The sequence below is a fragment of the Oncorhynchus tshawytscha genome, linkage group LG07, assembly GCF_018296145.1.
Source record: "Oncorhynchus tshawytscha isolate Ot180627B linkage group LG07, Otsh_v2.0, whole genome shotgun sequence".
In the NCBI taxonomy this organism is placed as follows: Eukaryota; Metazoa; Chordata; class Actinopteri; order Salmoniformes; family Salmonidae; genus Oncorhynchus; species Oncorhynchus tshawytscha.
The window spans coordinates 28,428,856-28,445,894 of NC_056435.1; the positions used below are offsets into that span (position 1 = coordinate 28,428,856).

The 17,039-nt window shown below is 44.4% G+C and overlaps 1 protein-coding gene across 3 annotated transcripts in view; it reads right to left on the minus strand.

Moving 5' to 3' along the window:
* Positions 1–16,478, minus strand: part of LOC112254307 (kazrin) — a 149,887-nt gene extending 133,409 nt beyond the window's left edge. For 2 of the 3 annotated variants that reach the window (XR_006083719.1, XM_024426721.2), the window contains exon 1: positions 16,119–16,478. Coding sequence is in view for 2 of the 3 variants with exons in the window: in XM_024426721.2 (XP_024282489.1) it covers positions 16,119–16,377 (259 nt within the window). In the remaining variant the exon portion in view is untranslated. The remainder of the gene's footprint in view (positions 1–16,118) is intronic. The other variant, XM_024426720.2, reaches the window with a different exon arrangement.
* Positions 16,479–17,039: the final 561 nt, after the last annotated feature.

Below are 17,039 nucleotides of genomic sequence, written 5' to 3' on the forward strand. Positions count from 1 at the left end.
GAGAGCAGGAGAGGGGTGGAGAGAGGAATGCAGCTTAATGATGCTGACAGAATCTCTCCTACTGAGTGCCTACTGAAGAGCCTATTACTGATTGGATCAGACAGGTTATGCCCGTCTGAAAAGCACAGATAGGGTCTTGATCCTGTGGTCTTGATCTCAAGACCACTGCAGACCATGTAAATGCAGTTTGGACACAGGAACTCTGCCTGGACACAGGAACTCTGCCTAGAAGGCCAGAGTCGCCTCTTCACTATTGATGTTGAGACAGTGTTTTGCGGGTACGATTAAATGAAGCTGCCAGTTGAGGACTTGTGAGGCATCCGTTTCTCAAAGTAGATACTCTAATGTATTTGTCCTCTTGCTCAGTTGTGCACCGGGGCCTCCCACTCCTCTTTCTATTCTGGTTAGCACCCGTTTGTGCTGTTCTGTGAATGGAGGAGTACACAGTGTTGTACAAGATCTTCCGTTTCTTGCCAATTTATCTCATGGAATAGCCTGACGAGTTTCAGAAGAAAGTTCTTTGTTTCTGGACATTTTGAGCCTGTAATCGAACCCACAAATGCTGATGCTCCAGATACTCAACTAGTCTAAAGAAGGCCAGTATTACTTCTTTAATTAGCACAACAGTTTTCAAATGGTTTTCTAATGATCAATTAGCATTTTAAAATGCTAAACTTGGATTGGCTAACACAATGTGCCATTGGAACACAGGAGTGATGGTTGCTGATAATGGGCCTCTGTACGCCTATGTAAATATTCCATAAAAAATCTGCCGTTTCCAGGTACAATAGTAATTTACAACATTAACAATGTCGGATCAATTTGATGTTATTTTCATGGACAAATAATGTGCTTTTCTTTCAAAAACAAGGACATTTCTAAGTGACCCCAAACTTTTGAACGGTGGTGTAACATTTCTGAAATTGACCATATTAAATTAGCATTGTAATAGCGAACAAAATTGACGTCAGACATGCACCAACCCTGTTGCGGATGACTGGGATGAAAGCAGGAGCAGATTTCAAGGAGCAGGACAAGACACCCTCTTTTTGACTGATATAAGGGCATGTATGTGACAGGCCTATATGATTATGAATGGTCATAATGCTTCTTGACAGTGTCATAGGGTATTTCCTGCAAGTTATTTAAAATATGGTGAGAAACAAAAACATGACTGTAAATAATTCATTACAACAAACAAACGTTCACACGAAATTGGATCTCCAGCTGCCCCATATAGTAAAGAACAGGTTGGGAGTCAGAGAGGCAGGCAGCGTTTCTCAGCCAGTCGAAATCATGAGTCAGCTGGCATCACTTTCATGGATACATACACATAAATGTCAACAGAAAACAGGTCACAATAAACGAAGTCTAGCCACTGTGGTTTGCAGGTCTTCCCAGCGTCAGTTTGAAGTGATTGTGTGAGCTGTGTCGCTGGCTAGCTCCTCTGAACAAGTGCCCTGACGGGTGAACACATTTTCTATGCTCATTTATTAGCTCATTGTTATGGATGTATCCAAATAAAAACGTCACAATAAAACTTAAACAAATGCAAATGCAGTTACTTTGCTGTTATTCTGGCTGCAAGTAATTGGTTAGCTAGCAAGCAAGGGATAAGAACCTTGCCAGCCAGTATGGCAACGGAACATTTAGAAGAACGTCTGGGTCGCGTCCATAGATACAGAACAAAAAGACTGGACGACTGGTTCACGTCCATAGATACAGAACAAAAAGACTGGACGACTGGTTCGCGTCCATAGATACAGAACAAAAAGACTGGACGACTGGTTCGCGTCCATAGATACAGAACAAAAAGACTGGACGACTGGTTCACGTCCATAGATACAGAACAAAAAGACTGGACGACTGGTTCGCGTCCATAGATACAGAACAAAAAGACTGGACGACTGGTTCGCGTCCATAGATACAGAACAAAAAGACTGGACGACTGGTTCACGTCCATAGATACAGAACAAAAAGACTGGACGACTGGTTCGCGTCCATAGATACAGAACAAAAAGACTGGACGACTGGTTCGCGTCCATAGATACAGAACAAAAAGACTGGACGACTGGTTCGCGTCCATAGATACAGAACAAAAAGACTGGACGACTGGTTCGCGTCCATAGATACAGAACAAAAAGACTGGACGACTGGTTCGCGTCCATAGATACACAGAACATAGATACAAAAAGACTGGACGACTGGTTCGCGTCCATAGATACAGAACAGAAAAAAGACTGGACGACTGGTTCGCGTCCATAGATACAGAACAAAAATACAGAACTGGACGACTGGTTCGCGTCCATAGATACAGAACAAAAGACTGGACGACTGGTTCGCGTCCATAGATACAGAACAAAAAAAGACTGGACGACTGGTTCGCGTCCATAGATACAGAACAAAAAGAAAGACTGATACAGAACAAAAAAGACTGGTTCGCGTCCATAGATACAGAACAAAAAAAAGACTGATACAGAAAAAAGACTGGTTCGCGTCCATAGATACAGAACAAAAAGAAAAAGACATAGATACAGAACAAAAAGACTGGACGACTGGTTCGCGTCCATAGATACAGAACAAAAAGACTGGACGACTGGTTCGCGTCCATAGATACAGAACAAAAAGACTGGACGACTAAGGTCGCGTCTCTGGCAACCGAACCAATAGAACGAATGACCACCCGGCTTGGGCAGCAACCCTAGATGTGTGTCAGGACGATATCTTGTGGAAGGATGAAATATTATGAATAAATTAATCAAAATAATTTTTTTAAATGAAAATATGTCAAATCATTATTTGAATATGTTGGTAACCCATTTAACAGTGATAATGCCCTCGAAGCTGGGGTTTAGAGGATATATTGGCCACGGTTTATATCCTCCAAACACTGGCTTCTCGGGCGTTATCACTCAAATATGTCACAACACAATATGGGTCATGACAGTGTTTTGACCAGGTTATGACAAGTTATGTCAGCTGTTATGACATGACATGGTTAAGACCCTGTCATAACGTGTTATGACTCTGAGTGTCAAGTGTTACCCTGCTGATACAATGTCGCTGATGCAGAAAACTACATTCTCACTGGCAGTCAGCAAACTGATGTATCTCAGAGAAAGTTGATTGTCAAAAACAGAAAGCATTTGACACACGAGACTGCTTTTTCAGGTTCTGAGAGGCAGCGTATGTAAATTATACTCTCACTTCGTGAGCACTCTCCCCAAAATAAGATCAGTGAGTAAATATACCAGCAGACTCAAACCATTTCAAACCTGCCTCACGTCTGCTGTATCTGGCTCTGCATCGGTCTCAAGTCTGTGAATGCCGCGGTGCTGCATGGAGAGTCCTGAAGGTGTGAGAAGAAGAAGAAGAAGCAGCTTACTGTAGCTAAGCCTCATCATCCTCTCGATGGGTTTCTGTGTTTCCTGCGTCATTGAAACGGAGGCTGCCTGTGTCTGCTGACTCCACACATCTGTCTTCCCTATCCAGTACCCAGCGCCGCTGGCCTCCTTTCCCCTTGGTCTGGATTATAAAACCCCTTAGTTACACTGCTGAGTCCTCCACTGCAGATACATGTTGAGATGCTTGCCAAGCCTCCAGTGTTCCTCTAACAAACGATAGAGATACAAACAGGGAGGGGGGGGGAGTGAAAAACTCTAATGACAAAGATAAAAACGATTTATTCTACGACTGTAATAAAAAATGAATATATCCACACTGAGCCACAACACAAAACCATAACGCCACAGTATCCAGAGCACATTACCAATAGTACAAACACCCATACTGTAGGACAATACTTTTATACCGTGCCTTCAGTAAGTATTTACACCCCTTAACTTTTTCCACATTTTGTTGTGTGGGATTCAAATGGATTTATTTGTAATTTTTTGTCAAAAAATCTTGATTAGATAAGTATTCAACCCCCTGAGTCAATACATGTTAGAATCACCTTTGGCAGCGATTAGAGCTGTGAGTCTTCCTGAGAAAGGTGAATTTGTCTCCCAGTGTCTGTTGGAACCAGGTTTTCCTCTTTGATTTTGCCTGTGCTTAGCTCTATTTTATTTATTTTGTAATCCTAGAAAACTCTCTAGTCCTTACCGATGACAAGCTTACTCATAACATGATGCAGCCACCACCATGCCTGAAAATATGAAAAGTGGTACTCGATATGTTGTGTTGGATTTGCCCCAAACATAATGCTTTCTATTCAGGACATAAAGTTTATTTCTTTGACACATTTTTAGCAATTTTACTTTAGTGCCTTGTTGGAAACGAGATGCATGTTTTAGAATAGTTGTTATTCTGTACAGGCTTCCTTCTTTTCACTCTGTCAATTAGGTTAGTATTGTGGAGTGACTACAATGTTGATCCATCCTCAGTTTTCTCCTGTCACAGCCATTAAACATGTCTGCTTTTTTAATTATAAACATGTCTGCTTTATTAAATTTTAAACATGTCTGCTTTTTATTTATTCAGACTATTTAATCTAACAATAGTTGCCATGGGCATTGAAAAACCTCCCTGGTCTTTGTGGTTGAATCTGTTTGAAACTGACTGCTCGACTGAGGGACTGTACAGACAATTGTATGTGTGGTGTATATTGAGATGAGGTAGTCATAAAAAAAATGGTGTTAAACACTATTATTGCACACAGAGTGAGCCTATGCAACTTATTTTGTGGCTTGTTAAGCACATTTTTACTCTTGAATTTATTTAGGCTTCCCATAACAAAGGGGTTGAATACTTATTGACTCAGGACATTACGGCTTTTCATTTTTCAATTCCAAAAAACATAATTCCACTTTGAGATTATGAGATATTGTGTTAACACCAGTGACAAACAAATCTAATTGTATGTTGAATGCAGGCTGTAACACAAACAACAAAATGTGGAAAAAGTCAAGGGGTGTAAATATTTTTGCAGAGCTCATAACACAGAGTACAATGCGCTTAAATCCAGTAAGAGAAAACAGAGCCTATTGCATGTAGTAGCCTACACAGTCCATAGCACAGAACCTATAGCACATCATCATCATTCTATAGCGCAGAGCCCATAGAACATCCAAGACATTGATAATCCATATTAATTAGCGCATCAGTAGTTAGTCTGGGCTCACGTTGTGGTGAAATATATAGCCTTTACAGCACTTCAGTGGCAAACTCTTTAACAGGCAGGGCACGCTCCACACAGATGGGAGTGCACAGAGCAGAGTGTGCATGTTTGTGACAATAAGACAAGGTAAAGGAATAGTTGTAATTGGACCGCCTCTATGCATATAGGATCGCCGTCTAAGGCATCGCAGTGCTTGAGGTGTCACTACAGACCCGGGTTCGATCCCAGGCTGTGTCACAACCGGCCGTGACCGGGAGTCTCACAGGGCGGCGCACAATTGGCCAAGTGTCGTCCTGGTTAGGGGAGGGTTTGGCCGGGGGGGCTTTACATGGCTCATCGCGGTCTAGCGACTCCTTGCGTCGGGCCGGGCACCTGCAGGCTGACTTTGAACAGTGTTTCCTCCGACACATTGGTGCACCTGGCTTCCGGGTTAATCGGGCGGGTGTTAAGAAGCGTGGTTTCGGAGGACACATGACTCGAACTTCGCCTCTCCCAAGCTCATTGGGGAGTTGCAGCAATGAGACTAGACCATAATTGGATATCACAAAATTGGGGAGAAAAAAGGTAAAATACAAAAGAAATAAAGTTATTGTAACCCTGTGTTTTCTGAAGGTTAATTCTTTAAAAAAATAACCCTTGGCACCACAACTTTTCATTATCTTGTATGAAGGTTCAGTGGTGTTTTTCATTAATCTTAATGGTTGTACAGTCGTCTCAAATAAAACTGAAGGACCTCGGCGTTACTCTGGACCCTGATCTCTCTTTTGAAGAACATATCAAGACCATTTCAAGGACATCTTTTTTCCATCTACGTAACATTGCAAAAATCAGAAACTTTCTGTCCAAAAATGATGCAGAAAAACTTTTGTCACTTCTAGGTTAGACTACTGCAATGCTCTATTTTCCGGCTACCCGGATAAAGCACTAAATAAACTTCAGTTAGTGCTAAATACGGCTGCTAGAATCCTGACTAGAACCAAAAAATTTGATCATATTACTCCAGTGCTAGCCTCTCTACACTGGCTTCCTGTCAAAGCAAGGGCTGATTTCAAGGTTTTACTGCTAACCTACAAAGCATTACATGGGCTTGCTCCTACCTATCTCTCTGATTTGGTCCTGCCGTACATACCTACACGTACGCTACGGTCACAAGACGCAGGCCTCCTAATTGTCCCTAGAATTTCTAAGCAAACAGCTGGAGGCAGGGCTTTCTCCTATAGAGCTCCATTTTTATGGAACGGTCTGCCTACCCATGTCAGAGACGCAAACTCGGTCTCAACCTTTAAGTCTTTACTGAAGACTCATCTCTTCAGTGGGTCATATGATTGAGTGTAGTCTGGCCTAGGAGTGGGAAGGTGAACGGAAAGGCTCTGGAGCAACGAACCGCCCTTGCTGTCTCTGCCTGGCCGGTTCCCCTCTTTCCACTGGGATTCTCTGCCTCTAACCCTATTACAGGGGCTGGGTCACTGGCTTACTGGGGCTCTCTCATGCCGTCCCTGGAGGGGGTGCGTCACCTGAGTGGGTTGATTCACTGTTGTGGTCATCCTGTCTGGGTTGGCGCCCCCCTTGGGTTGTGCCGTGGCGGAGATCTTTGTGGGCTATACTCAGCCTTGTCTCAGGATGGTAAGTTGGTGGTTGAAGATATCCCTCTAGTGGTGTGGGGGCTGTGCTTTGGCAAAGTGGGTGGGGTTATATCCTTCCTGTTTGGCCCTGTCCGGGGGTGACCTCGGATGGGGCCACAGTGTCTCCTGACCCCTCCTGTCTCAGCCTCCAGTATTTATGCTGCAGTAGTTTATGTGTCAGGGGGCTGGGGTCAGTTTATTATATCTGGAGTACTTCTCCTGTCCTATTCGGTGTCCTGTGTGAATCTAAGTGTGCGTTCTCTAATTCTCTCCTTCTCTCTTTCTTTCTCTCTCTCGGAGGACCTGAGCCCTAGGACCTGAGCTCCAGGACTACCTGACATGATGACTCCTTGCTGTCCCCAGTCCACCTGGCCATGCTGCTGTTCCAGTTTCAACTGACCTGAGCCCTAGGACCATGCCCCAGGACTACCTGACATGATGACTCCTTGCTGTCCCCAGTCCACCTGGCCATGCTGCTGCTCCAGTTTCAACTTCCACCTGACTGTGCTGCTGCTCCAGTTTCAACTGTTCTGCCTTATTATTATTCGACCATGCTGGTCATTTATGAACATTTGAACATCTTGGCCATGTTCTGTTATAATCTCCACCCGGCACAGCCAGAAGAGGACTGGCCACCCCACATAGCCTGGTTCCTCTCTAGGTTTCTTCCTAGGTTTTGGCCTTTCTAGGGAGTTTTTCCTAGCCACCGTGCTTCTACACCTGCATTGCTTGCTGTTTGGGGTTTTAGGCTGGGTTTCTGTACAGCACTTTGAGATATCAGCTGATGTACGAAGGGCTATATAAATAAATTTGATTTGATTTGATTTGATTTGATTTGATTAACGCTGAATCTGTGAGCAGGTTTATAATGAAAAAAAGTGTCTCCAGCTGTTTCTATTTTCAGCAAAACAACATCAGCCTTTATCATTAGATGGACTCGACTGGGGTGTATTGTGTGCTATTGGTCGTGTTTAACAGCATGCGTGTACCAGTGTGCTGCTTGCCACAAGAATTCTGCAACAGAATGGGAAGCTAAGCGTCTGTCAGGAGCTTTTTAATGCCGTATAGAATTGAACAGATCTTAAAACAGCTTGAGCACCGGAGCATGAAAGCAACTGTCTCTAAACAAGCCACTCTTCTTGAGTACAAGCTCTGTGATAACACAGACACCATCTTACATTTTATCACAAAAGAAAAGCAAATTACCGGCTACTATCTTCAAAAAATGCAGGAAGGTGTGAAATGGGGGCTGTGTGTGTGTGTGTGTGGTGTGTGTGTGTGAGAGAGAGCAAGAGAGCTCTAAAGCAAGCCCAAAGGTAAATCAATATGAAAGAGAGAAACAATACCGCAATACAATGTGTGAAAACACGATGAGCATCTCAGGCATTTCTCCACATCAAAAGCCTGGGAAGCGTGGTTTGAAGTCAGATTCATTAGAGTCAGATTCTGTCATTGGCTCGGTGCTCCATAAAGGGCTACTGACATCAGCAGGTGTCGGTCTACTCCCTCTCAACGACGACATGATTGGTCAGGGCCAGGGGTTAGACCCACAGATCCCACTTAGGGATGAGCCTCATGCCAATCACGCCCAACATGTGGATTTCCTGTCCAGGGGAGACATCTGTTTCCCCCAGAGTTAGTGTTTTATTGAACCAGCTTAGATAGTGCACCGTCCTCCTGCCTAATGAAGAGACCTCGCCCAGCAGTACACTCCTAGCACTGAGACCACAGCGTGGACAATAGCCACAACACAACTACACAGACACACACTATGTCTGCAGAATAGCAATTAGACACTTTTGGGGCTACTACACACTTTGCTGTAGTCACTACTTATGCAGACACACATATGCATACATAGATAAATACACAGTATTGACTACCCTGAGACAGTACACACACACAGTCCCACTGACCCCGTTCTTAAACAGCGACCATTAGAGACATGAGGCCTGCCCATCTCAGCAGTCAGATGCACTAATGTAGTGCTGAAATCCAATATGGGGGATTAGATCCGAGATAAAGAGAGGTATAAATTAAGCCTGTATTTACTCTGATGGAGGGATTAGCAGAACCACTGGGAACACCCAGCGACCACTGTCAATAAGGACCTCTAATCTAAATACAGATATGAAAGCCACTGTGACTGAGCCGTTCATCGTAAGCCTAATAATAAAGTGTGACTGGCTTTTTATTAGGAACTAAGGACACTGCCAACAATATCAAATGTGTCTGGCCGTGATTTGAGACGACACTAATGTTTTAGCAGTCAATCTGGGCACACAGAAAGAGAGTTGGAACATTGGCCGTGCGCCAGCCCCCTACCTCCCTCACACACACACACACACACATACACACACACACACACACACACACACACACACGGGATGAAGACAGTATGAAGAGTTATAGGCTCCTTAGACTTGAATCTGCTGATAACCTTGTTCTCCCTCTGTCCTCTCATCACTGGAATCTAGTGGCGCAGAAAAGGTGACTGGAACTCCTTCATAGGACATTACAGTAGAGTAAAGGGGCTTTTAGCCAGAGCAGACCCAGATATGGGCTTGATTTGAGTGATAAGCATTTAACGCATTAAAAGGCAATCTCCCAACTTTATAGGCCCTTGTGAAATGTGATGGCCCTTGTGAAATGTGATGGCCCTTGTGAAATGTGATGGCCCTTGTGAAATGTGATGGCCCAACCAGCATTTTTGGCAGAAGTGGGACTAAACATTACCCAAAACGTAAGATGTGTATACAGAATATTTTTGGGGTCAACTCTGGTCCCACATAAAACAATGCGGTCAGAATTAGAGCTCTGCGTTACCTTGTAAACACAATAACACTTCAATGTTACAGCCACCCTTACAGTGTTGTTGAGGAGCAGAGAACCGCATTGAAAAGACAAACCTGGAGAACGGCATGGAAATATAAACCTGTAATTGATACAATTCATTCAATGTTGATGAGCGATGATAAACACGCTGCTGAGAATTCTAACCTGTTGAAATGTTATTTATTAATAACCGCAACTTTACAGATTAGCTGATTTATATAATTGCATTAGCTAGATAGATTTGGTTAGGCAGAGTGGGCTTGATAGTACAAATCAAGTTACAGTATAGCCGGTGTGACTCAATCAACCCTCCATTTACATAAGTGCAAAAGAACAATTTGTGTGTGTGTGTGTGTGAGAGAGAACTTTATCCTATTTAGATAGGATAAGGCCTAGCTTTGCTCTCCTAGATACAGAAGAGTCTCATCATCAGCAGTACTTCAAAACCCAGCACACATTTAGTAAAGAGGCTTTGAGCCGCCTGCGATCCTCCAGTCAGCGGCAGAATATTAATCAGGGCCCCGTCACCCCATCCGACAGTAATACGCTACTGAATACCAAACACACTTAATGAGTCCACAGACACATTCAAACAAAGAGCATTATTTATATGCAAAGAGAGGACAGGAACAGAGAGAGAGACACACTCTCGTCAAAGACAACAAACAATATCCCACCAGGCTGGATAAGCTCGTTTATCTTATCAAAATCACTCCGCGGCCTGCAGTGAGCAGAGTTGACTAAATCAATCACCAGATAGTAGATATACTACACTGTATCACACCACAGCTCGTTACACCCCGGCAAGGAACATGTGTTAGTGAATTATGTTCTCATTATCACAAACAACTCTCTTTCGGCCCCTTATGCTTTAATAGTGTGAAGCCCAATCAAATGGCTTTTACTGCGCATCTCTGTTGAATTAACACATTACTGAATCAGGACCGGGGCCTTCTCTCTCTCTCTCGCCCTCTTCCGGTTGTGCAAATAAATACTTCTGAACTATGCGGTTAACTTTCTCTAACTTCAATGAGAAAGTACTGTTCAGGTCTCTCTCTCTCTCTCTCGGACTGCTCTGGCAGTGTTTCATCTGGCAAAGGACGTTCTCATTACCCAACATGCACGTATGTCAGTTTGTACTTATGGCAGAAGGGAGGTATCAAAGGATGTGAGTAAGATCTCTCTGCAAGACCCCAAGAGAGAGAGAGAAAGAGAGAGAGAGATATTCAATCTGGAGGCAAGTCAAGGGAAATCATCTGTATTTAGGAGCTAGGTGACCCAGAACATTGTTGAATAAGACATCAGCCAAACATGGTTGACATAGAGATGATCGAAAAGTTGCAGAGACCTGTCAACGCATGTGAAAACGTAATAGATTTCGCTCAAAATAATTCAGCCTTCAGTTTGGGCAATATACATGTCCTAAATAGTTTCTCAGCCCCCTCACTCTAATGCCTTGAGATTAATACTGTGTAAAAAATATATATATATAATTCTGTCATGAAGGATTAAAAGACAAATACAAGCAGGCAGCTGGAAGAAGCTGGAATGGGTTCAGCCACCACTGATATTTTAACTAAATTGGTTAACAGATATCGGCAGATATTAGCTTTTTGCAGAAATATTTGCATCGGTCTACATTTCACAAATCAAGCGCTGGTACTATATACATAGAACAAATAAATACGCCTGCTCATTTGAGGTCATTTTTTGAAATGTTCAATGATTGCCTGAAGAGGGCGCTCTACGAGCTGCTGATTGAACATCATTCAGCCCTAAATCACAACGTGAGAGAGTAGGCATTGTGGTTAACGTAAGTAGCTTGCCACAGCCAACATATTTGAATAAGTAAATAATCAGAAGCACTCTTCATCAAGCAAGCACCTCTGAACTCATCACATTCCCTCTTAGTTAACATTAGCTAGCTAGCTAGCCAGGAAGGCAGTTAGCTTAGCTATCTAGCCAGGAAGGCAGTTAGCTTAGCTATCTAGCCAGCATGGTACACTACATGGCCAAAAATTGTGGATTTTACTATTTCAGCCACACCCGTTGCTGACAGGTGTATACAATCGAGCACTCAGCCACACAATCTCCATAGACAAACATTGGCAGTAGAATAGCCTCACTGAAGAGCTCAGTGACTTTCAATGTGGCACCTTCATAGGATGCCACCTTTCCAACAAGTCAGTTTGTCAAATGTCTGCCCTGCTAGAGATGCCCCGGTCAACTGTAAGTGCTGTCATTGTGAAGTGGAAACATCTAGGACCAACAACGGCTCAGCTGCGAAGTGAAAGTCCACACAAGCTCACAGAATGGGACCGCCGAGTGCTGAAGCACTTACCTCGTAAAAATTGTCTGTCCTCGGTTGCAACACTGACTACCGAGTTCCAAACTGCCTCTGGAAGCAACATCAGCACAATAACTGTTCATCGGGAGCCTAATGAAATGGGCTTCCATGGCCGAGCAACCTAAGATCAGCATGTGCAATGCCAAGCATCGGCTGGAGTGGTGTAAAGCTCGCCGCCATTGTACTCTGGAACAGTAGAAACGCGTTCTTTGGAGTGATGAATCACACTTCACCATTTGGAAGTCCGACAGACAAATCTGAGTTTGGCGGATGCAAGGAAAACGTTATCTACCCGAATGCATAGTGCCAACTGTAAAGTTTGGTGGAGGAGGAATAATGGTCTGGGGTTGTTTTTCATGGTTCGAGCTACGCCCCTTAGTTCTAGTGAAGGGAAATGTTAATGCTACAGCATACAATGACATTCTAGATGATTCTGTGCTTCAGACTTTGTGGCAACAGTTTAGGGAAGGCCCTTTCCTGTTTCAGCATGACAATTCCCCCGTGCACAAAGCGAGGTACATACAGAAATGGTTTGTCATGATCGGTGTGGAAGAACTTGACTGGCCTGCACAGAGCCCTGACCGCAACCCCATAGAACACCTTTGAGATGAATTGGAACACCGACTGCGAGCCAGGCCTAATATCCCAACATCAGTGCCGGATCTCCCTAATGCTTTTGTGGCAATGTTCCGAAATATAGAGGAAAGCCTTCCCAGAAGAGTGGAGACTGTTATAGCAGCAATGGGGGGGGACCAACTCCATATTAATGCCCATGATTTTGGAAAGAGATATCCGACAAGCAGGTGTCCACACACTTTTGGCAATTTGTACTACTTATGTGCTAACACTAGATTGATTGGTGCCAAAGTGAACACACGCCATTGATACAAAAAAATATACTGTTACTGCCCGGGCTTATTCAGTTAGTTTACCCAAAATATGCCATCTGCAAAAAGCAAGACAGGTGGTGCAGATCTATCATTCAGGCCATGCACTTGCATTCATGATGAGATAAGTAGCTAACGTTGGCTAGCTTTCTAAATTAAAATGTGTGACTAAAACCAGTGTGGCAAGCATTTGCCTGAATTTTGTAATGAATAACATGCAGTGCCTTCGGGAAGTATTCAGACCACTTCATTTTTCCCACATTTTGTTACGTTACTTATCCCCCCAAAATTTACATTGTTTTTTCCCTCATCAATCTACACACAACACCCTATAATGACAAAGAAAAAACAGGTTTTTAGAAATGTTTGCAAAAAATTAAAAACTGAAATATCACATTTAGTATTCAAACCTTTTACTCAGTACTTTGTTGAAGCACCTTTGGCAGCGATTGCAGCCTCAAGTCTTCTGGGGTATGACGCTACAAGCTTGGCACACCTGTATTTGGGGAGTTTCTCCCATTCTTCTCTACAGATCCCCTCGAGCTCTGTCAGGTTGGATGGGGAGCATCGTTGCTGTGCTATTTTCAGGTCTCTCCAGAGATGTTCGATCAGGTTCAAGTACGGGCTCTGGGTGGGCCACTCAAGGACATTCAGAGACTTGTCCCAAAGCCACTCCTGCATTGTCTTGGCTGTGTGCAAAGGGTCATTGTCCTGTTGGAAGATGAACATTCTCCCCAGTCTGAGGTCCTGAGCGCACTGGAGCAGGTTTTCATCAAGGATCTCTTTATACATTGCTCCATGTATCTTTCCCTCGATCCTGACTAGTCTCCCAGTCCCTGCTGCTGAAAAAATATCGCCACATCATCATCCTGCCACCACCATGCTTCACCGTAGGGCCAGGTGATGAGCGGTACCTGGTTTCCTCCAGACATGATGCTTGGCATTCAGGCCAAAGAGTTCAATCTTGGTTTCATCAGACCAGAGAATCTTGATTCTCATGGTCAGAGTCCTTTAAGGTGCCTTTTGGCAAACTCCAAGCAGGCTGTGATGTTCCTTTTACTGAGAAGTGGCTTCCATCTGGCCACTCTGACATAAAGGCCTGATTGGTGGAGTGCTGCAGAGATGGTTGTCCTTCTGGAATGTTCTCCCATATCCACAGAGGACCTCTAGAGGTCACGCTCTGTCAGAGTGACCATTGAGTTCTTGGTCACCTCCCTGACCAAGGCCCTAATCCCCGTTTGGCCGGGGAAGAGCCAGCTCTAGGAAGAGCCTTGACGGTCCTAAACTTCTTCCATTTAAGAATGATGGAGGCCAATGGGTTCTTGGGGACCTTCAATGCTGCAGAAATGTTTTTTTACCGTTCCCCCAGATCTGTGCCTCGACACAATTCTGTCTCGGAGCTCTACAGACAATTCCTTTGACCTCATGGCTTGGTTTTTGCTCTGACATGCACTGTCAACTGTGGGACCTTATATAGACAGGTGTGTGCCTTTCCAAATCATGTCCAATGAATTGAATTTACCACAGGTGGACTCCAATCAAGTTGTAGAAATATTTCAAGGATGCTCAATGGAAACAGGATGCACCTGAGCTCAATTGAGTCTCATAGCAAAGGGTCTGAATGCTTATGTAAGATCTGTTTTTTATTTGTAATACGTTTGCAAAAAAAAATCTAAAAACCTGTTTTTGCTTTGTCATTATGGGGTATTGTGGGGTATTGTGTGTAGACTGACAGACTTTATTTATTTATTTTTTAGTTCATATAAGGACATCAGTCAATTGAAATAAATGTATTATGCCCTAATCTGTGGATTTCACATGACTGGGAATACAGATATGCATATGTGTGACCACCATTTGCCTCATACAGCACGACACATCTCCTTCGCATAGAGTTGATCAGGCTCTTGATTGTGGCCTGTGGAATGTTGTCCCATTCCTCTTCAATGGCTGTGCAAAGATGCTGGATATTGGTGGGAACTGGAACATGCTGTCGTACACGTCAATCCAGAGCATCCCAAGCCTGCTCAACGGGTGACATGACTGCTAAGTATGTAGGCCAGCTTCCAGGAATTGTGTTTTCAGCTTCCAGGAATTGTGTACCGATCCTTGCGAAATGGGGGCACGCAGATGAGCTTCCCTGAGACGGTTTCTGACAGTTTGTGCAGAAATTCTTCAGTTTGAAAACCCACAGTTTCATCAGCTGTCTGGGTGGCTGGTCTCAGACAATCCCGCAGGTGAAGAATCCAGATGTGGAGGTCCTGGGCTAGTGAGGTTACACTTTGTCTGCGGTTGTGTAGCTGGTTAGACGTACTGCCGAATTCTCTAAAACGACGTTAAGGCAGCTTATGGTAGAGAAATTAACATTAAATTCCCTGGCAACAACTCTGGTTGACATTCCTGCAATCAGCAAGCCAATTTGATTATATTGGCAAAGGTGAAACACTCACTAACAGGGATGTAAACAAATTGTGCCCAACATTTGAGAGAAATAAGCTTTGAGTGTATGGAACATTTCTGGGGTCTTTTATTTCAGCTCAATAAATCATCATTTAGAGTATCTGTTAATCCTTTGGGGCACAATTAGTGTAAAAAATGTCTGTTTTTCATTCCTCCGCTAAAAAAACGATATATCGGCAGATACCTCAGTAATCCGCCTCCCTAAAATTGGAATCGGACCCAAAAATCCTATATCAGTCGGGCTCCAATTTTAACTTGTCAAACAAGGGAGCAATATACATGTATTTTTTACGGTCGTGAAAATAAAAAAGTGGTGTGTGTCCGTACTGTGAAGAGTGTCTTGGGTGACAACACTGCTGTGAGATGACACCGCTTTAATATAATGAACCCCCTCCTCCACATACTGTACCAACACTTGACATGTATCAGCCGTACTAGTGTTTCACTCAGCCCTGCCATTGTTTCAACTCAACACAGCAACAGAGGTATTAACCATGAGTACCCGACTACTACACAAACTGCACAGTTCCACATGGGCACAAAAACAAAACATCCTGCAACCTAAAGCCCCTGGGTGCAGACCACTGCATTTTCCCTTCATATCAACCTACAGTACATAGAAACACCAATTTACTCCAGAGAGACTAGAGCAACAGTAATCCCATCTCAGCCTCATCTCTATCTGAAACAGTCTCTCCAAGCACCAGCTGAAGTGACAGCCAGGAGATCCGTTAAAACTGACAGACAGAGCAGGCTTGTTATCGACCTGATCTGGGAGTGATCTCCAGGCAGCCGATGGGGGATAAAACACTGACATGTTTAACAAAGGTGTATGTTTGGTTACTCACTAGCCTGCATGAGCTGTCCCTGACGTCCGAACACCTGGGAGAAGGTGGCAGGGCTGCAGGTGAGGGTGTCCTCCATGGCTGTCCCACTGGCCCACGCTGTGCACACGAGGGGGATGAAGGTCAGAAACACTGCGTCACGTCGAGGCGGAGAGAGAGGGGAGAGAAAGAGAAGCAAAAAGAGGAGAGAAAGAGAAAGAAAAAAAGAAAGAAAGAAAGAAAGGGAGAGAGGCTTGTTGAAGGCTTCCAAAGTCCAGAGCATGAGCTGTCCTGGAGTCTGGAGAGAGCGGGTTGACTGCCCTCCACTGGACCAGTCCTGCTGCTAGTACTGCTGCCGCCAGAGAGAGAAACAGTCCACCGACACGGGCAGAGCTTCTCACTGCACAGACAGAGAGGGGGTGTGCCTGCGTGAGTGTGTGTGTGTGAGCGCTTGCGTGGTAGAGTTCTGGACGTGCCTGCGTGTGTGTGTGCCTGTGAGTGTGTGTGTTAAGAGTGAGAGAGTGCCGGAGTGTTGGAGGAAGCAGCAGAGAGAGAGCCCTGAGTGCAGCTGTTCCAGTAGTGCTGTGATCTTGCTCTATGTCTATGCAAGGTTGACAGCAGGTTCAGTAGCTGAAGGCAGAGAGCAGAGCAGACACAGGCTGGATTCTCCAGCAGGTGAAAGTCACACCTCCCTCCCCTCTCTCTCTTCCTCCCTGCGTGTTGGCAGTAGGCAGGAGCCTTGTATTCTGGGCATGGGTGGTGGAAAGACGATTGTTGTTCTCTGATCTGTTGAGCATGCCCCCTTTCTCCCCTCCCTTTGCCTTCCCTCCGTTCCTCAACCCTCCCCTCTCTATAGCCCTCATTTGCTGTGCTTCAGCAATAACATCTCTCTCCCTCCCTCCCATTGCAAACCCCCTCTATCCATCTTAGAGCCGGAGCTGCTGC